Source organism: Cajanus cajan, chromosome 10, assembly GCF_000230855.2.
Source record: "Cajanus cajan strain Asha chromosome 10, NIPB_CcT2T_4, whole genome shotgun sequence".
In the NCBI taxonomy this organism is placed as follows: Eukaryota; Viridiplantae; Streptophyta; class Magnoliopsida; order Fabales; family Fabaceae; genus Cajanus; species Cajanus cajan.
Window position 1 is genome coordinate 9,732,485 of NC_138526.1, and position 22,763 is coordinate 9,755,247.

General features: G+C 34.7%; 1 protein-coding gene across 1 annotated transcript; it reads left to right on the forward strand.

The window, feature by feature from the left end:
- Window positions 1–449: 449 nt before the first annotated feature.
- Window positions 450–1,325, forward strand: LOC109804770 (Acyl-CoA N-acyltransferases (NAT) superfamily protein). The gene is made up of 2 exons (XM_020366612.3): window positions 450–807; window positions 873–1,325. Exons 1-2 carry the CDS (start codon window positions 508–510, stop codon window positions 1,155–1,157), a joined length of 585 nt encoding a protein of 194 aa, XP_020222201.1. The 5' UTR covers window positions 450–507; the 3' UTR covers window positions 1,158–1,325.
- Window positions 1,326–22,763: the final 21,438 nt, after the last annotated feature.

Genomic DNA, 22,763 nt, shown 5'->3' on the forward strand with positions numbered 1-22,763 from the left:
AAATATTATACATTATTTTTGAATTTTATATATAATTATAATATTAATTATTTCAAAATAAAAAATATATAATTTAATTATAAAAAATCATTTCCAAATTCTGAAAATTAAAATAAATAAATTTTTTTAAATTTTAAAATCAAAAAAACAAAAAATGCAATAAAAGAAAAAAATTGGACTCATGAGAATTGGATAACTGATTTTTCAATGAGTTTTTTTAAATTTTTTTCAAAATGTCATTAAGAAATCGGTTGTGTAATAATCAATTTCTCACCTAGATTCAAAAAATAAGATATTTAGGTAAATAAAAAGAGGTCTAAATTATTTAAATAAATAATAAAAAATGATATATTAAAAAAAATCATAGATTTCGGAGATTTCTTTCGAAGGATGCAGCATTTTTCTAATAATTATAATAATTATTATTCTCCTCTGTTTTGGTAGAATAATATAAGGAAGTAACAGAGCGTGGTGAGAGCCCCAAATCAGATTGATACCCTAATCGCGATGGTGTGCATAAGGAAGGCGACGGTGAAGGACCTTCTGGCGATGCAGGCTTGCAACCTGTTCTGCCTGCCAGAGAACTACCAGATGAAGTACTACCTCTACCACATCCTCTCCTGGCCCCAACTCCTCTACGTCGCCGAAGACTACAACAACCGCATCGTCGGCTACGTCCTCGCCAAGATGGAGGAGGAGACCTCCGACTGCCACGGCCACATCACCTCCCTCGCCGTCCTCCGCACCCACCGCAAGCTCGGCCTCGCCACCAAGCTCATGACCGCCGCCCAGAACGCCATGGAGCAGGTTAGCTTCCATCCCTCTCTTTCTTCTCTCTCAATTCTTTCTTCTCTCTCAATTCTCTCTCGCAGGTCTTTGGCGCCGAATACGTCTCCCTCCACGTCCGCAAGAGCAACCGCGCCGCCTTCAACCTCTACACCGAAACCCTCGGCTACAAGATTCACGACGTCGAGGCTAAGTACTACGCCGACGGGGAGGATGCTTACGACATGAGGAAGCAGCTCAAGGGGAAGCAGCACCACCAGCATCACCATAACCATCACCATCACCACCACCACCACCACCATCATCACCACCACGACCACGGCGGCGGCTGTTGCTCCGGGGAGGCCAAGGGGAATGCCAAGTCCGCCTGATTGCTTCTTGTCCTAATAAATGTGGATTTTAGTTTTTGTTAGGGTTGATTGCGTTGTGCAAGCTTGTTGTAGATTTATTTGGCTGTGTTCGCTGTTTTGTCTCTTATTATATGGATTTAGACGCTCCGTGTGTTTTCTGGATGATTGAATGAATAACATTTTAGTGTCTGTTGAGGTTTTTTTTATAGGTTTTCTGAATGATGTTTTATGTCACTGTGGCATGTCTTGAATTGGTTGATACATGCTGCTAGTGTAACTCGTCTGTTGGACTAAACTTATTTCTCTCACTCACTCACTCACTCACTCACTCACCAATTCTACCTAATACCATTCTTTGTTGTTTGAAATTTACAATACATCACACATGAAGGAAGTCCTTCACCCATGAAGGTAAACACTGCTGTAGTCTGTTTTGTTGGCTGAGCTTGTCAATTTTCTAAACCTTATTCAAAAAAAGTGCAAAGAAAAAGAGAAGATGAAAGAGCTATTACATTGAGCAAATTCAGAAACTGCGGAGGCGGACCTACATACAATTCAGGGAGTGCATTCACCTCCTCACTTTAAGGTTAATATACATGTATGTTCTTGAGCTATGGTTTTTTTGCCCCCTCTAAATTTATATTTTGAAGCCCACCGCTCCTAATTTCTTAATTGCTTTTAATTTTTTGTCATTTATTGACTGGTTTATTTCTTATATTTGGATCTCTTTTCAGATTACTTTTCATTCCTAATGAGTCTTTTTGTAATATGTGTTTCTTGATATATATATATATATATATATATAATTAATATTTTTTAATTTTATAAATAAATTGTCTCTATTTACCCAAGGTCCTAAATCTGCCAGGCAGAAAGTAGTTACATCAAACATGTGAGCAATACTGGTGGATTGATTAGTAGAGGTTGATGAGGAGTACAAACTTCTGTCACATACTCTTTATCTCTTTTTCATATAACGATAGATTCTTATCCATTAATCTCATGGCTAAATGGACACTAGTTTTCGTAAATTCTCATTGCTTCATAATACTTACCTGTTTTTAATTTTACAGAGCTTGTTCTTTTTAATATGATTATACATCACAATTACATTCCTTTTTTTAATATTCTTCAAGTATGAAGAAATTAATCCACCTTGTGTGGATCAATTTTGCAGTAACACTGATAACACATTAAGGTAGAGGTAACTTTGTTTTTCTTGTCTTTTTTTGTTAGTTATTAATTTGTAGTTTATTTTGCACTTGCTTTAGTTTTTTTGGTTAAAGTTTTAAAGATAGTTTTTCTTGTTTTTTTTTTGTTAGTTATTAATTTGTAGGTTATTTTTCACTTACTTTGGTTTCCATGGTTATAGGTTGTAAAAATAGAAAGCTGACATACTCTCAATTCCCTAAATTTTGAAATGGAAAATTCTACTGTAAACACCTTTCTAAGGGAAGGACTTTATACTGTGAATGTGATTATTCAGTCTCTGTTGGAATTAAATTAATTGAGTGTAGTTATTTCTTCAGGAAAAAAAATTAGTTGAACTCGTATTCTTCTTGATTGTCTTAAAAGGTTTATTATGTTGTTTAATTTCTTTTTTCATTATTATTTTCAGATCCTAAATTTGCAGATTGAAATTTTGAGCACAATCTTGTTGAACCAAGTTTGTTGGACTATGATTGTATAAGATTCTTGTCTTTTGCATTAGTTATATTTCTCGCGAGAATATCTTTGGGTGAAATATTTTATGTTGTAGAGAGTAACATAATATCCTTTTAAAAGAATGAGTTATTAGCCTTGTTTTAAGACACTCAAAAGCTGATAACTTTTAGTAGACTTCCTGTGTGAATGCTCTGATTACAAACCAGTTGAGTTGAAAGAATATGTTCGCATCTTGCTTGACTTGTATTTCTGAAGAAAGGCAGCGACTCTACAGGCTTGTTCAGGATGATTACAAGCAGCAAAAATTGATTGCTTTTGTAATTATTTTGTTATAATATACTTCAATTTTCATTATGACAAACTGACTGACTAAATATGTGGCAAACGTTCACCTCTATATGTATTAAGTTGTTATTTTGAAGACCAGAGATGCAAGTGACAATTTTTTGATAAATGAAACAGTTGAAAAATAGACTATTTTCAAGCGGCCTGCACTGGATAAGTTGGTATCTTATCAGGCACGTGTCAACAGTGTGGTTGGTTCAACCTCGTGTTAACTCTAAAAAAAATAGACATGTTTGTCTCTTATGGTATGGACTGGATGTTTATTATGGGAAAGACCTTCTTTAGAGATGGGAAAGTCCCAATGAACAAGTTATGAGAACCCACAGGTACATAATCATTGAGTTCCTGAACGAAACATGATTTTGACTCTGGACAATTATGGAAGTCTTGCAACATGTATTGAGAGAACTACAGTAAAGGATCAAACGAAAGTTGCATAGTTCATGACAGAAAATTTCATATTGGTATAGTAATTATCATCTTGTTTTAATGAGAAGTTTATTCTGAATTTGAAGGACATCTTTGGAAATCTGATTCAAATTATGTTAGTTGCAATCTCAAGAACGCACAAGGGTATCACACTGTTTCCTTGCAGCAAAACAAAGGATTTTGATATTGGTGTTTGGAGGTGGTGTCAAAAAAATCAATTCATTTTTCATCTGTAATGCCATGGTCATGGCTAGAGTCCTACTGTTATAAATCTTATAAATCGTGCTATCAGAACAGCACAAGCAAAAACCTGAGGAGGGTTTTCATTGGGGTGAATGTTATAGGAGCTAGAAGGATATTGATCTGCACTGGAAGGAACAGCCATGGTGAGCTCGAAGAGAAAAAAAGGAAGATCATTCTACTGATACCATGTCACATTAAATAATGATGAAAAGCTTAATCTAAAACTTGATGACTAACCGGCTAAATTTATGTACAATGCACATTCGGTGGTAGTTGATCAATTTGTAAATGAGATTTTTGTTTTAAACTGATAACCATTATTGTCGGGTATTAATATTTTCAAGACACTTCATAATTTATTTTTAAAACAGTAGGATATATAAGTAGGATAAATTAGAAGCCTAAACATCACTGAAACAAAGAGTGATCAATACAATTAACAGGGAAAACATTTAAAGAGGATTGGACAATAACAAATTATACATTTAATATTAGGGCAATTTAAATAAGGAAATGAGAGTGTAAAAGGTTGTGTACTCACTTGGAGTTTCTCAAATTAACAACTCTACGCAAGTTTCTTCTCTACTTTTAATATATTACTCTTTTTTATAATATTATATCACATTTTTTTTACTTTAAATAACTTAACTAATCAATATTAAAATAATATTTAATCAGCAAAAGTCATGCCTCATAAGTATAGATTAATCTTTAATTATCAATTAGATTAATCTTAATTATCAATTTTGAAATAATGTGTAAATTATTCCAATGATTCAATGGACAAAAAAAAAAAAAATTCAATCAATTTTTTACTCCAAAGAAGAAACTAAAGTTTCTAAATGGACCCTACAACATATATCTATTTTTTTATGTTAATTTTAAATTAATGAGTAAATGACAATTGTTAAACAATTTTTCTTTTATATTTAACTTTTTAATATTAATTTTAAGTTAATCTGTGTAAATGACAGTTGTTAAATAATAAATAAATATACAATACATTTTAATTAAATAAAATTTAACTTCGTAAACTTAAAATACGTAAAATATAATACAAATTAAAATTAATAATAATAATTTTAAAATACAAAAAGAAACACAAGTATAGAGAATTTGAAGACCCACTAAGATTTTGAACATTTAGAACATTTAGGAGTTGCCAATTTGACATTTAATTGAAAAAAATGGAATTATATTAATTGGATCTCTCGTTTGTGTATACAAAAGAAGATTGCAATTTTTTTTATTCAATACAACAAATAAATGCAATTAAAAGATGATTGTGTAAGAAAATATTATCAAAATCTTACAATTTACAATAACCACATTTATTATTTAATGTAACGGTTATATAATAAAACAGTCGTTTTTTTTTTGCTCTGTTTGATTAAACAATTGTCTCAAGCAAGTTATTATTCTGATAAATCAATTTGGATAACAAAATACAAGAAAGATTCTCTATTTGAAAACAGTCAAAGTGCATGAAGCTGTAAAACAGTCATATTATAATAATATTAGTATAGTCCACACATTTTGTATCTTTATATTTTATTTAAAAAGAATAAAAAAAAATAAAAAAAATGATATTAAATAATAAAAGAGTTAATTACCTATACACTGTCAGTGTAAAGTTTTTTTACACTAGCAACTAATTATATCTTTTAATTGTGTCATGTCACTATAAACACATTTACTTTTAACATTGACATGACACAATTAAAAGATATAATTGATTGCCGGGGTAAAAAACTTTACACTAACAATGTATAGGTGATTAACTCATAATAAAATAGGTGGTTAACAATTTGAAGATTTGAGTGATAATGAGTGGTTAACTTATTTGAGTGGTAAGAATAAAATTAACTTCCAATATTATTTATTATTATTTCATTTAAGGATAAAATTGTTTGAAAATGTTGAGACCAAAAACAGTTACAAACTCATGTACCTCCTTTATATATATGTATAGATATTTTCTCACATAAACCAATAATTTTTTTATGAAGAGACAATTCTCGTTCCAACACATCCATTCTGAAAATGTTTAAAAGCTCTTAGTCATAGAAATAATGTCATCGTAATAATTATTTATGAATTTTAATTTTACTCATAATAAATTGAACAACTTTGTCATAAATTCTCCATGCAACAATTCCTCTTCATTTATATCTATAATTGGGTTAAGACACTATATCTCTATATTTTTTTTAAGTGTTTAAAAATTATCAATATTTGTTAAATTAATTGGTACTGTGCTTAGTCCTTAAATCTTAAAGTCTCATGTTTAAGTCTTGGATCTGTAAGAATAATTATTTTTTAATATTATATTTTAATATAAAAATGACTCCTTACTTTTGCATACACAACTTTTGCTGTTTTATCCTTAAATTTTAAATAATAAAAAATAATAAATTAACTATTCTTGCAAATCCAATACTTGAACCCAAAATCTTAAGATTTGAAAACTAGACACAATACTAGTTGATTCAACAAATATTAACAATTTTTAAATACTTTTAAACAATTATATAGACACGAAGTGCTCGACATTACTAGTTTATTATAAAGGAGATACATATTGTATAATCGTTTTTAGTCTTCACTTTTTGTAGATCATTTTGTCCCTAACCAGCTACAACCATGCATTCAATTTATCTCCTTTTTATTTTATTTATATATTTTTTAATTTAAGAGATACAAATTACCTCATTTTCCTAATAGTAAAAATTCTGTTATTGAAAAAAATAGTGACTTTAAATTTTAAAGGAATGAAAAAGAAGTTTTTTTACTAGGACTAAATTAACTAAAATTAAACCTTTTATTTATATACACATAAATTAACTACATTTTAATATTGTTTTTCTCAAATTTAATTTTTTATTTTATCTATAAAAATATTTTGGTTTAATGTTACATGTTTGTTTGTTTGTTTTTATTTTATTTTATTTTTAGAACAATTAAAAAAGTGTTTTTAGTATTTGACATTAGTTCGGAAGGATTCAATGGAAGCTAAAAGTTAGCATAATCAGAATACAAATACCCTGATCAAATTAACAACATTAAAATACTTTTAATGGATATTATTTTTGTTTATCTATAGATATTATTTTTCTTTATTCTCATCCTAAAGCTACTCGGTCCCTCCTCTAATTGCACATAAACCGGAACAACCCGATCAAGTCATATTTTTTTCTAGGCAAAATGAAATATATTAAAAGCGAGTACAAGGGGTACTCCAACCGAAATACAGTTAACTTAATAAAGATTAAGACATGCAGCAAGTTCTCCTGACCAACAAGAGAATGGATAGTAAAAATTACGATCTTTAACTTTCAGCCACTTCCAAGAGCGTAGTTTTATCAATTCGACCAGATGCTTTGGAGATGTGAATTTATTAGTAAATACAACTTCATTTCTCGACAACCAAATACTCCAAATTGAAGCCAACCAAATCATTGCCCATTTGTACTGATTTTTAGCAACACAACTCAGAAGGCCTAGGAAATGCTCAAAATGAGATATGAAATTATTTTGATGAGCAGCAAAGAGGCCACACCATTCCAAACACAACATCCAAACCTGGTATGCAAAGGAGCACTCAAAAAATATATGGCAAGAGGTATCAAGACCTTGATTACTCCACACACAACCAGAATCAGAAGATAGTAACAAATTCCTCTTTGCAAGATTAACTTTGGTTGGGATTCTGTCAAGCATCAGCCTCCATGCAAAACAAGAAGCCTTGGAAGGGACAAGCCTACACATATGAACTTATGAAGAGGGATTTCTGCAAAAACTGAGGCATTAACAATTATATAGTAACCTGAATTGACTGAATACAGTCCGCTTGGATCATCTGACCACTTCCAAGAATCATCATTTGTATCATCCATTTGAACACAAGCTAGATCCATCATCAAAAGTGATAACTGAGATTGCTCCCACTGAAATAATTGCCTCCTCCAACACCAATTCCACCCACTCTCCCCCTCCCTACATAATTTCATATCCACCACAAACATGTCTTTATTGTTAGAGATAGAAAACAACCTACTATACCTCTCACAAAAAGGTTTTGTAGTGCACCAAGAATCCCTCCAAAAGGAAGTGTTCCTACCATTCCCCACTACTCTCACACACTCCTTAGAAAACCAATTACATGTAATTGTTGCACCCTCTTCAATATTCGACAGGTCATACCACCATCTAGATACCCCTTTACGACCACCTCTCCTATTCAAAGAAGTCATTGCCCCATAAATAGAAGTGATCACTTTAAGCCACAAACAATCTCTCTCCACTAACAACCGCCACCTCCACTTCCCTAATAAAGATAAATTAAAAGATCTCAAATCTCTCACACCCAAACCCCCATAATGTTTTTCTTTACACACATCATCCCAAGAAACCCAAGCTATTTTCCTATGCTCATCATCCCCACCCTAAAGGAAATTTTTAAGTAAAGATTCAAGCTGAGAAATCACACCTGTGGGGGCCTTGAAAAAAGAAAGGAAGTAGATTGGGATTGAATTTAAAATAGATTTCAACAGGACAAGTCTTCTGCCAAAAGACAAGAGTTTGCCTTTCCACTTAGTCAACTTTTTTTCCACTTTAGAAATAACAGTTTACCAAGTTGACAACCGATTGGGGTTGGCCCCAATAAACAAACCCAAATAAGAACACGGAAAATACCAACTTTGCAATTCAAAAAATTTGTCATTTGGCCCAATATCTCTGAATCAATGTTAGCTCCCAAAAGCTTACTTTTGTGAAAATTTACTTTCAACCCAGCTACTAACTCAAACAGTTGTAAAATAGATTTGATGGCCCAAACATTTTTCCAAGAGGCCTCTCTCACAAAAATAGTATCATCCGCATATTGTAAGAGAGAAATCGGAATACCATCTCAGCCAGCAAAATAGCCTTTAAAAACTTGCATCTGAATTGCTTTAGTCATCAAAGAATATTGAACTTAGCTTATACGAGGAATCTAACTGACTTGGTCTAACTTTTACTTGTGTCAAAAAGGCGAGTAGAATATTTTGATTTTGATCAAGTTTTGATTACATTTTCTTATTAAGATTTTTAATATATGCACTCTTTGAACAAGTTACTCAATCTCTGGGAGAGATAAGTTATTTTAATTTACTTAAAGATTTATTTTACTACAAATGCATGCTATATATATGTTGACATTTATATATAATTTGTAACAATAATGTCTAATATATGATATGTCTGTGTGAGTGTGTCCAATTGGAAATATTATGTTTTGATATTGATAAATCTAATAAAATTTTGATTTGATACAAATGCATGTTTTGCTTTGATAAACATTTGTTTTGTTAAACAAGCATACTTGGTTTTGATACCAATTTTTATAGTAGCTCACCTCCCTCCAAAGTTCAATTTGTATACATAATCCTCTAAGTACTTAGTCTTAACCTTGTACAAAAACAATTGCTTTTCCAAGTTCATTCATAAAAAATAATCTTTCACCTATAATGGAAGAATTTTCTACTCCTCATAGTGATACTAATTCAAGTGACAACAAAAGTTTTACTAAATTGTCACGAGAATTAAGATCACTAAAGATATGGAAAGAGCAAGAATTACAACAAAAACTTGAAAAAGAAGCTCAATTTGCTCTAATGGAGGAGGAAATTCGTTTATTAAAGGAGAAAGATAAAAGGAAACATCATCATGGTCAACATAGTTCCTACGTTCATAGTTCCACACTAGGAGAGTCAATGCATGATAGCCTAGCTTTAGGAGATCATTATCAACCACCTCCTAGGAGAATCCATAGGACCTCCAAGACAAGGGAATCTAGGGTAGATCTTCCTTATTTTCATGGAAAAGATGATGTGGAGGGTTGTCTAGACTGGGAAATGAAAGTGGAACAAATATTCACTTGCCACCAAGTGAGTGAAGAAAGAAAAGTGTCCCTAGCCACCTTGAGTTTCCAAGGTCATGCCATGTATTGGTGGACCTCTCTTGTGAGAGATAGGCGTCTCCATAATGAACCTCCAATTCAATATTGGAATGAATTAAGGAGTGCCTTGAGGAGGAGACATATACCCTCTTACTACACTAGGGAGCTTATCAACAAGCTCCAAAGACTCCATCAAAAAAATATGATTGTGGAAGAATATAGACAAACGATGGAGTTGTACATCATGAGGGCTGGCATTAGAGAAGAGGAAAATATTACCATTGCTAGGTTTTTGAGTGGATTATCCTATGAAATAAGAGATAAGGTTGAGCTTCTCCCTTATAGGGATTTGGATGATTTGGTTCAACTTTGCATAAAGGTTGAACAACAAAATTTACGCGCAAAGGTTTTCAAACAAGCTCATACTCATCTTCTTTTTCTAAGGATAACTACAAGAGGGAAGGTAAGAAAAATAATTTTGAAAAAAAGACTACCTTTACCTCCAAAAATCTAGACAAAGGTAAAGAAAAAGATAAAAAAAATAAACACTTCACACACTAGCCCAAAATCTAGTGACATAAAATGCTTTAAGTGTCTTGGGAGAGGCCACATTGCTTCTCAATGCCCTAACAAAAAAGTGATGATTTTAAGGGGCCAAGACATTTATAGTAGCCATGATGAAGCTACTACTTCTTCATCTTCAAGTGAGGATGAAGAAGAAGCAAGTGAAGAAGAGTCATGTGAGGTTACTTATCCTTATAATGGGGAACTTCTTCTGATGAGAAGGGTCCTCAATAACCAACCTAGTGATACACAATCCCAAAGAGAGAACATCTTTCATACAAGATGTAACATTTCAAACAAGGCTTGTTCTCTCATAGTGGATAGTGGATCTTGGTGCAATTGTTGTAGCACTAGGATGGTTGAAAAGTTGGATTTGACTACCACTCCCCACCCAAAACCTTATCAACTTCATTGGCTTAATGATGATGGGGATATGGTGGTCAACCAACAAGTGGAAGTAGAGTTTTCTATAGGGAACTATAAAGATAAAGTTAAATGTGATGTAGTTCCTATGGAGGCTTGTCATATTTTATTGGGTAGACCATGGCAATTTGATAAACAAACTCATCATGATGGTCTAACTAATAAAATGACTTTCACACATAAGGGTAAAAAGTTTGTGCTTCATCCTTTATCACCTTCACAAGTGATAGAAGATCAAGTACAAATGAAGGCCAAACGTGAGCAAGAAAAAGGAAAACAAAAAAAAGTTGAAAAAAAAAAACTTCTAAAAATTGATGAAAAAGAGGATTCTAGAGAGATTAATGTTCCCTCTCTAGAGATAGTTCAAGAAGAGAGTTTTCAATCAAAACCTTTACACAAAACTTCTCTCTTTATTGAACCATCTTCTCATATCCTCATGTGTAGAGGAACATTAACTTGCACTGCCACATCTCCTTTGGAAACTTCTCTACCTTTTGAGGTAAAAACTCTTTTAGAAGAATTTGATGAAATATTCCCTAAGGAAGGCCCAATTGGACTTCCTCCTTTTAGGGGAATAGAACATCAAATAGATCTTGTGCCTGGGGCTAGTCTTCCAAATAGACCAGCCTATAGGACTAATCCACAAGAAACCAAAGAGATAGAGAAGCAAGTACAAGAGTTGTTGGAGAAGGGTTGGATTCAAAAGAGTCTAAGCCCTTGTGTTGTACCAGTCATCTTGGTGCCAAAAAAAGATGGAAAATGGAGGATGTGTTGTGACTGTAGAGCCATCAACAACATCACCATAAAATATAGGCACCCAATTCCTATGCTCGATGACATGCTTGATGAATTGCATGGGTCATCCATATTTTCCAAGGTAGATCTTAAGAGTGGATATCACCCAATTAGAATCAAGGAAGGTGATGAATGGAAAACCGCTTTTAAGACTAAGTTTGGACTATATGAATGGTTAGTAATGCCTTTTGGGCTTACTAATGCACCTAGCACATTCATGAGGTTAATGAATCATGCCCTTAGGGATTGCATTGGTAGATTTGTAGTAGTCTATTTTGATGATATTTTAATCTATAGCAAAAGTCTAAGTGATCATGTGGATCACCTAAGGCAAGTCTTTCTTGTCCTTAGAGACAATCACTTGTTTGCCAATGTAGACAAGTGCACTTTTTGTGTGGATAATGTTATTTTCTTAGGATTTGTGGTCAGCAAAAATGGGGTTCATGTGGACCCCGAGAAAATCAAAGCCATCCAAGAATGGCCTATTCCTACTAATGTTAGTGAAGTTAGGAGCTTCCATGGTTTGGCAAGCTTTTATAGACGTTTTGTTCCTAACTTCTCTACATTAGCTTCACCTCTTAACGAGTTGGTGAAGAAGGATGTGGCTTTTGAATGGAAGGAAAAACATAACTTAGCTTTCCAAGAACTTAAGCTTAAACTTACTCAAGCACCTGTTCTAGTTTTGCCTGATTTTTCAAAAACTTTTGAGCTAGAATGTGATGCTTCAGGTCTTGGCATAGGGGCTGTATTGTTACAAGGTGGTCACCCCATAGCTTATTTCAGTGAAAAACTTCATGGGGCTGCCTTGAACTACCCTACCTATGACAAGGAGTTATATGCTTTAGTTCGTGCCCTTCAAACTTGGGAACATTATCTTGTGACCAAGGAATTTGTCATACATAGTGATCATGAATCACTTAAATATTTGAAGGGTCAATATAAATTAAATAAGAGGCATGCAAAATGGGTTGAGTATTTAGAACAATTTCCTTATGTCATCAAATATAAAAAGGGCTCTACAAATGTAGTAGCTGATACTTTGTCAAGAAGAAATGTTCTATTGAACACTCTAGGTTCTCAAATACTAGGGTTTGATGACATCAAGGAGTTGTATGAGAAAGACCTTGATTTTGCTAACTTTTATTCTGTATGTATTCAAAAACCTTACCAAGGTTACTATATTTCTGAGGGGTTTCTTTTTAAAGAAAACAAACTTTGTATACCCCAAGGATCTATTAGAAAACTTTTGGTTAGGGAGAGCCATGAGGGTGGGCTCATGGGGCATTTTGGAATTGAGAAGACTCTTTCACTTTTGAGAGAGAAATTCTTTTGGCCTCATATGAAGAGAGATGTCCAAAGGTTTTGTAGTAGTTGCATTGCTTGTTTACAAGCAAAGTCTACCACTAAACCTCATGGGCTATATACCCCCTTGCCTATATCCTCTTCTCCTTGGGTAGATATCTCCATGGATTTTATCCTTGGATTACCTCGAACCCAAAGAGGAAAGGATTCCATATTTGTGGTAGTGGACCGTTTTAGCAAAATGGCACACTTTATTCCATGCCACAAAGTGGATGATGCAAGTCACATTTCTAAAATTATTCTTTCAAGAAATTGTGAGACTACATGGGTTACCTAAGACTATAGTCTCAGATAGAGATCTTAAGTTCCTAAGCCACTTTTGGAAAACTCTTTGGGCAAGGTTAGGAACTAAACTTCTATTTTCTACCACGTGTCATCCCCAAACTGATGGGCAAACCGAGGTAGTTAATAGGTCTCTAGGGACTATGTTGAGGGCAATCCTCAAGGGCAATAAAAAGTCATGGGATGACTACCTCCCTCATGTGGAGTTTGCCTATAATAGAGTGGTTCACAAGACCACTAACATGTCTCCTTTTGAGATTGTATATGGCTTTAATCCTCTTACTCCTTTGGATTTATTACCTCTCCCTGATGTGGCTTCTTTTATTCATAAAGAAGGTACATCTAGAGCTGAGTTTGTTAAGAAATTACATGAGAGGGTTAGAGATCACATTCAATCCCAAACAGAAAAATACCAAAAATATAATAATAAGGGTAGGAAGGAAGTTATCTTTAAGGACGGTGACTGGGTTTGGCTCCACCTTAGGAAGGATAGGTTTCCTTCTAAAAGAAAGTCCAAGCTTAGTCCTCGAGGAGATGGACCCTTCCAAATCCTTAAGAAAATAAATAACAATGCCTATATCCTAGATCTCCCTTCTGAATATGGTGTTAGTTCTAGTTTTAATGTTTCTGATCTCTCTTTATTTACAGGACTAGCTACCCATGAGGAGGATGCATTGGATTTGAGGACAAATCCTCTTCAAGAGGGAAGGGATGATGGAGGAGGCCCATGGGCTAAGGGCCCAACTACTAGGGCTATGGCAAGAATGATACATGAAGAGTGGGCCCAAGCCCAAGGGAAGCCCACCACTTTATTTTGTTGGGCTTTGTATCAAGCCCATTAGATTAGGGTTAGTATAGGATTGGGCCTTAGTGCCTTGTATTTCTTTTGGGCCTTGTATTTTCGGCCTTGTAGTGTAGGAGTTTCATTTAGAGGTCATGTGAGTTTAGGGTTATTTAGGTTCCATGTGAATTTACATTAGCATCTAATTAGAAGCACATTTGGTGTGCATTTCGGCCATGTGCAACACATGCACATGGTGTGATCCGAAATGCAACTCAAATGGCCTCCTAATTACATGCCAAATGAGTGCACATGGAGGGGGTGGCCGGTTGGCACCAAAATTTGAATTTTAGAATTCAAATTTTGGCGCCTAGAGTTAAGTTAACCATACCATGGTTTTTACTTAACTCTAGGTGAACCCAACTTAAACCCTTAACCTAATTTCACCTATAAAGCTTCCTATGGCCGAGTCTTGTAGTACTTTTGGAATTAATTGAATGAGATTTCTGCATTTGAAACCTCTCCCTCCGAAAGTCCTTTGGTCACCTATCTCTACCCTCCTTGAGTGCTTCTCTTTGTAGAGCTAGGTCACCTTTCTTCCTTGGCATTTAGCTAGAAGCAAGCTTCGGCCACCTTGAGTCCCCTTGGAGCTCCAATCCTTGACGCCTCTTCCAAGGATCCGTGGAGATTTGAAGTTCTTCCTATGTGCATCCAAGTGGAAGCACATCACCATGGGTTAGCCTAAGGTTAAGTGGAACCAAGATAAGGTTCACTTAACCTTAGGCGCCCAAAATTTGAATTCAAAATTCAAATTTTGGTGCCTAAACCCGGATCACCCATGTGCAAGCTCATTTGGAATGTCATTAGACTTCCATTTGAGTTGCATTTCAGATCACACCATGTGCATGTGTTGCACATGGCCGAAATACACACCAAATGTGAATCTAATTACATTCTAATGCAACTACACATGTAACCTAAATAACCCTAAATTCAAATGACCTTAAAAGGAGAAACCTAAGCTAAATGGCCGTGAATACAAGGAACTAAGTCCAAAACCTATACAACAAAATACAAGAACAATAAGACAAGCCCATGTACAAACTCCAACGTGGACCTTCCAAGCCCATTGGGCCTATTGGGCCTTTGAATGGCCCAAGTCTTCATGCCTAGCCCACTCCTCTAGGGTCTTTTAGGATGTCTCTTCTTGCCTTCATATCCATGATTCCATCATCCCCTCCCTCTTGAAAAGGATTTGTCCTCAAATCGTGAGGATGCCTGAAAAAAGAAGTGACACCTATATGCACAACAGGCCAAGTATAGAAGGTAAAATTGTTAGAGTAAGAAAATGAATTATAGAGCCTAAGAGGAATGCTTCTATCTATCCCATCAAAGAAAAATAAACTATCAAAATTAGACTCCCTAATAGTAGATATAGGATCCTCCTTTAAGCATAACCTAGAAGGAAAGCCTAAAAATGTAGTGACACTGTGACTTAAACAATGAAAAGAATGATTCCTAAAAACAATTTTGACTAGAAAATATAAGGAAAAATTGACTAGAAAATACCCTAAACAATTTTGGATTTGATAATCATATAAGCTACATTTGTTTTGTAGGGAAGAAATCAAGTTAAGTTCAAAAGAAGAAGAACTTCCTATAAAAGCAAACATAGAATATAGATTATTACAAATTGGTGTCATCAAACAATGTATACAAAAGATTGGGTGCTTTAAAACCATAGAAATACTTGCTTCTTTGTGCACCTTCAAAGAAATAGTATAAGGAGTAAAACTATAATTAGTTGACTCCTTCTTCACCTTATCTTGAAGTTGAAGATGTTTGGTTTGAAAATTGTAGGGTTCTTTATCTTCAAGATTAGTGGCAGAATGAGGAGAAGAGTTAAGACTTTTATGAATAAGAAGAGTACTTTTCAATGCGTGTTTGATGGTTAAACAACTCTCCTTGGTCACAAATTCTTTAGAGGAAACCATTTTTTCCTCTCTCTTCCCTAATAATGTAGTTCCCTTTTTTTTTGTTTTTTTCTAAATCATGTTTGGACTTTAATTGCACTTGATCTTCCATCACTTGTGAAGGTGATAGTGGATGAAGCATAAATTTCTTACCCTTATGAGTGAAAGTTATTTTATTAGTAAGGCCATCATGGTGAGTTTGTTTATCAAATTGTCATGGCCTACCTAATAAAATATGACAAGCCTCCATGGGAACTACATCACATTTGACTTTATCTTGATAGTTCCCAATAGAAAACTCTACTTCCACTTGTTGGTTGACCACCATATCCCCATCATCATTAAGCCAATGAAGTTGATAAGGTTTGGGATGAGGTGTGGTAGTCAAGCCCAATTTTTCAACCATCCTAGTGCTACAACAATTGCACCAAGATCCACTATCCACTATGAGAGAACAAGCTTTGTTTGAAATATTACATCTTGTGTGAAAAATGTTCTCTCTTTGGGATTGTGTATCACTAGGTTGGTTGTTGAGGACCCTTCTCATCATAAGAAGTTCCCCATTATAAGGATAAGTGACCTCACATGACTCTACCTCACTTGCTTCTTCTTCATCCTCACTTGAAGATGAAGAAGTAGTAGCTTCATCTTGGCTACTATAAATGCTTGGCCCCTTAAAATCATCACTTTCTTGTTGGGGCACTGAGAAGCAATGTGGCCTCTCCCAAGACACTTAAAGCACTTTATATCACTAGACTTGGTGCTAGTTTGTGAGGTGTTTATTTTTTTGTCTTTTTCTTTTTCTTTACCCTTGTCTAGATTTTTAGAGGGAAAAGTATTTTTCTTTTCAAAATCATTTTTCTTGCCCTCCCTCTTATAGTCAACCTTAGAGTAAGAAGATGAGTATGAGCTTGATTTGAAACCTTTTCTCAAATTTTGTTGTTCAACCTTGATACAAAGTTGAACCAAATCATTTAAATCCCTATAAGGAAGAAGCTCAACCTTATCTCTTATCTCAAAAGTTAAACCACTCAAAAATCTAGCAATGGTAATGTTTTCTTCCTCCCTAATACCAGCCCTCATCAAATACAACTCCATTGTTTGCCTATACTCTTCCATAGTCATATTTTTTTGATGGAGTCTTTGGAGCTTGTTGATAAGCTCCCTAGTGTAATAAGAGGGAATATGCCTCCTCCTCAAGACACTCCTTAATTCATTCCAATATTGAATTGGAGGGTCATTATGGAGACGCCTATCTCTCATAAGAGAAGTCCACCAATACATGGCATGACCTTGAAAGCTTAGAGTGGCTAGGGAGACTTTCCTTTCCTCACTCACTTGATGGCAAGTGAAGATTTGTTCCACCTTCATCTCCCAATCTAGGTACCCCTCCACATCATCCTTTCCATGAAAATAAGGGAGATCTACCCTAGATTCCCTTTGCTTGGGGGTCCTATGGACTCTTCTAGGAGGTTGTTGATAATGATCTCCTAATGCTAGGCTATCATCATGCATTGACTCTCCTAGAGTGGAAGTATTGGCGTATGAGTTATGTCTACTATGGTGTTTCTTTTTTCTTTTTCCTTTAATAGACGAATTTCCTCCTCCATAAGAGCAATTTGAGCTTCTCTTTCAAATTTTTCTCTAATTCTTTGTTGTGATTCTTGCTCTTTCTATAGCTTTAGTGATCTTAATTCACGTGATAACTTGGAAAGGCCATTGTTATCACTTGAATTACTATCACTATAAGGAGTAGAAAATTCTTCCATTATAGGTGAAAGATTTCTTTTGATGAAAGAAGTTTGAAAAGCAATTTTTATGCAAGGTTAAGACTAAGTACTTGGAGGATTAAGTATACAAATTGAACTTTGGAGGTAGGTGAGCTACTAAGAGCCACTTAAAAACCAAGCCTCTTCAAGTAAAAATTACTAATCCCCTTTGTAGTTATATGATACGTTAGTCATATGAAAGCAAATAAAACAAGTATTAAGCAAGAAATAAACTATCTAAACGTGTCCTAGGGTGAGAGCTTGAGAGATACCAGAGATCAATCAATGACCACTCTCACCAAGCACTAACGAAAATTGAAAACCTATGGAGAGATGGTTCTGTACCAAAGACACACCCAAGACACTCCTTTAAATGGCCAATTACAAGATTTATACAAAGCTAAATAGAAAAGAACAAGTGGCTCAAAAAGATTAGAAAAACAACCACCAAGAATTAGTGAAGGATTAGTGACCAAATTTGCAACAAATTTTTTCAAATTAGTAAGGAAATATTGGTCTCTAAAATCCGTCACTAATGCTTATATTTTTTTTAAAAAAATTCAATTACAAATTCAAATTTAAATTCCAATATTCTTCACGTATGATCCAGTCCAGCCACCACCAAATTTCTAGCCAAGAGTGTTTAGTGTTTGTGTTTTTGAGTAGCCAAATCCGAGAGCCACCTATGTCCTTTCCTCCTCCTTTTCTTAGGCTTCTTTTGATGACCCTTGTAGAACTAGCTTCTAGGAAGATAGGCTAGGTCAAACTTAGGTCACACTTGAGTTTAATCAATGATAAGAATAGCAAAGAGAATTTAAGAAGTAAGGAAGATAAGAGTAGAGTAGGAGATGACAATTTAGATGACACAAAACAAGTATTTGACTAGAACAAGAAGGAATTGACCTAAGATAAGTTCTAGAATGGATGCACAAAACCAAAAACACTCAAAGATTTAAATCTAAAAACATTAAGTAGCAAGAAGTAATGGCAAACCGAGAGCAAAATTAAAACTCCTTAATGGATTTTTCCTTTGACAATTAGGTTTAGCCTTTGTTTTTTTTTAATCACTTTGTTTTGAATTTTCTTTTAATCTTTCTTCTAATTTTTTTTTTTTTAACTTAGGAGTTGCCTTTTTCTTTCAAAGTTTAGGTAGCATATAGGTCTCGGTCACACTTAGGAAAAACTAAAACCGGATTCCAAATTAGATGCCAAATGACAAGCAAATTAGGTTAAAATTCAATGAACATGAAACATGCTTTTTATGCTTGCTAATTTGAATGGAACATGCACGGTTTTAGGTTCCAAAATTCAAATTCAAATGAGCTAAAAACACAATTTCCAGCACACTTCCAATTCAAACAAGATCAAAACACTCACGGATTTAGAAAAAAATTTAAGACATTTTCAAATATTGGAAACCTAAAATTTTTCTAAGAAAATTACTAATGATCTAATAGTAGTTCATAAACTCAAAGTAAAACAAAACTTATGAGCTTATGCCAATGACTATGGATCTCGGCCAAATCTAGAAAATTTTTCAAGATGCAATTTAAAATTCAAATGGTTCAACAAGCAAAGCTAGGAAGGATGAACATAAAAGAACTACACAGACCTACTAGACATGGATTCAAAAAAATAAAACCAAATGACTCAATCATATAATCACCAAATAAAATTTCAAATATGACTCAAAGAAAACAAAAAGTTCATAGGCAGAAAATTTTCTAATAGTCACAAGAATGGAGCATGATTCATGGAAGCATATTATCACAAAAGCATAAATGAATCATTCAAGAATAAGAAACTAGATCCATCAAATTTTGAGACAAAATTAGATCTAGGAACTATGAAACTCTCGGTGACAAAACTCAAAACAAATATGAACACAAGATGAACAAAAATAAAAGATAGCCACGGATCAAACTTCAAATGACAAGGACAAAGACTTATCTCTTGAAGAATCGGATGCTCTTGATACCACTTGATGTGATTCCTTTTGGAAATCACAAGATTTCTTCAAGCCTTCACGGAAATCCTAGGAAGAACTTCAAGGATGGAGACTCCGCAAGGCTTCAATGTGACCTAAGCTTGCATGAAGCTAAGTCCGGAGAAGAACTAAAGGTCCTAGCTCTACAAGGAGAAGCACTCAAGAAGGGTAGAGTTTAGGATTCAAAGTGACTTCGGAGGAGATGAATTCAAAGAGAGAAAACTCTTCAAATATATCCAAAGTGCAATACAAGTCTCGGCCATAAAGATTTATAGGAGAAAATTAGGTCAAGGTAACCATGGGTTAGCCTAAGGTTAAGTGGAACCAAGGTAAGGTTCACTTAACCTTAGGCGCCCAAAATTTGAATTCAAAATTCAAATTTTGGTGCCTAAACCCGGATCACCCATGTGCAAGCTCATTTGGAATGTCATTAGACTTCCATTTGAGTTGCATTTCGGATCACACCATGTGCATGTGTTGCACATGGCCAAAATGCACACCAAATATGAATCTAATTACATTCTAATGCAACTACACATGTAACCTAAATAACCCTAAATTCAAATGAGTTTAAAAGGAGAAACCTAAGCTAAATGGTCATGAATACAAGGCCTAAAAGAAATACAAGGCACTAAGTCCAAAACCTATACAACAAAATACAAGAACAATAAGACAAGCCCATGTACAAACTCCACCGTGGACCTTCCAAGCCCATTGGGCCTATTGGGCCTTTGAGTGGCCCAAGTCTTCATGCATAGCCCACTCCTCTAGGGTCTTTTAGGATGTCTCCTCTTGCCTTCATATCCATGATTCCATCACTATCATCTACTAATTCTTTATGTTAATATTCTTTTAAAATGCATTTTTTTAATATTCTTTTTAAAAAAAGTTGCAAGCACTCTATTGCTTCTATATTTACTATTCTTGATCAAAAATCAAGAATAGACCCCAAGGATGAGTCCGGAATGACACTGCCATAGGTGAAGGGAGAGATTGAGTTTCACCAAGTCACTTTCAAGTATCCAACCAGGCCTAAGGTTCTTGTATTCAAAGATCTTTCTTTGACCATTCATGTAGGAGAAGTAAACTAACTAAATAATATATTGGTTTCATGCATAAATATCATCATAGGAACACATGATTCAATCTGGAAACCTTTATTAAGGGAGAATCTCAGAGTTTTATTACACTGATCAGACAATTGCTCTAGTAAACAAAAAAGGGTTGTCATTTACCTTTTGAAAGATAATAGTGCGCAAGAATCGTATAATGAGAAAGAAATAAATTTAGGGCAGCAGTACGAAATGCAACAACAGTACAAGAACTGGGGACCCAACTCAGCAGTACAACAATGGCCCCACAAGCTTTTCCAATTTGCACAGTAGCAAGGCCCACACCTCTAGCAGCACCTAAAACTAGCAACACCTGTAACACAATTCCACAACACAAAGAGAAGAGACAGTACAATAAACATTCCCACAAACACACACATCCACACATACCCAACAAGAAGAGAATCAAATTCAAAGCACAGATACACACCTGACCTGATGTCAACTATGCCCTGTGTACAAGCCCCACGTGAGAAGTGCCAAATGCCACAGCAAGTGCCCTAGCAGAAACCAGATCACAACCTTGGGGCACTCGAGACCTTCAAAGGCAACAACTTCATTAAGAATTTTCTAGAAAGCATCGTCAAAAGGTAGACGAAGTTGGAAACTAACAAATGGGATTGATCAACGATGATGAACTCAACGAAGGTACCTAGGCCGGCGAAGGCGTAAACGAGGTCGCTGACTCGAAAGTCAGAAACTTTGGGGCCAACAGCGTCGACGACGCTGGAAAAGTAAGACCCGTGGATGAATGGCACTCAAACATCGTTTAGGGTTTTTTCATTTCACAAAAGGGAATTCTGATTTTTCATAAGAGCGACGCACGCAGGTTTAGGAGAGAAAAATGAGATTTAAGCAAGAAAATATTATTTAATTAGAAGAGGTTAAAAACCTCCATACATTAATTAAAAAAATTGCAGTATTTTTACCTAATTTAATAATTTAAGGAGGTTTTTAAAACCTCTGCAAAATAACCTCTTTTATTTTTTTTTTTTTGTAGTGCAATTTCTAATAGAAGCAAGGTGATCCTTGCTCTACAAAGAGAGAAGCTCAAGTAGAGAAGGAGAAAAGCTTATAGAAGTGACTTTCGGTGGAGAGAATTTGCAAGAATGAATTCTCATATAATTTCCAAAATTCATTACAAATCTGGCCAAGGTGAATTTATAGGGAATAAAGTGTAGTGAGCAATAGTTTGGCTTGACCCAAGGCTAAGTTAAACCATACCATGGTTTAACTAACCTTAGGCGCCAAAATTTGAATGTTCAAATTCAAATTTTGGTGCCAAATCCGGTCACCACCATGTGCACCTCACATTTGTATGTATTTTGGTATTCATTTAAGCATCATTTCGGTCACACTATGTGCATATGTGCATATGGCCAAAATGCATACTAAATGGAATACTAATTATATGCAAATTGACATGCACATGCTAACCTAAATTAACCACAAATTCACATGGCAATGAAATGAAATTCCTAACCTAGGTGGCCGAAATACAAGGCCCAAAAATACAATACAAGCCCAAAGGCCCAAACCTATACTACAACCTAATCTACTTGGGCTTCTCTTGAGCATTGGCCCATTCTTCATGTATCCTCTTGGCCATAGCCCTAGTAGTTGGGCCTTTGGCTCATGGACCTCCATCATCCACACTACCCCTTGTCGATGTTGTTCCTCATGCCATCCTCATCATTGTGTCTGTTTCCCTTGAAGGTCACCATCGAGAATAGTGTTAGTACTATCTGTGACACCCTTTACCCCAACATAATTATATAATAATTAAAAGAAATATCTTATTGGGTTAAAAAAAGCTGTGAAATTACAACAATTCCAATAACATGAGAGTAGAGAATTCACATTCATCAATTTTTGTAACAGGCTGATTTTCACAGATTGTTTGAGGGCCCAAAGTCCCAATAGGGGTGATTAGTAGCCCAAAACAGGTCGTTCCCAAAT

What these genes read in the sequence shown, in the direction of transcription:
- LOC109804770 (XM_020366612.3), top strand. Translation starts at nt 508, where the DNA reads ATGGTGTGCATAAGGAAGGCGACGGTGAAGGACCTTCTGGCGATGCAG. An exon ending in CCCAGAACGCCATGGAGCAG is followed by an intron (nt 808 to 872) that starts GTTAGCTTCCAT and finishes TCTCTCTCGCAG; the next exon opens with GTCTTTGGCGCCGAATACGT.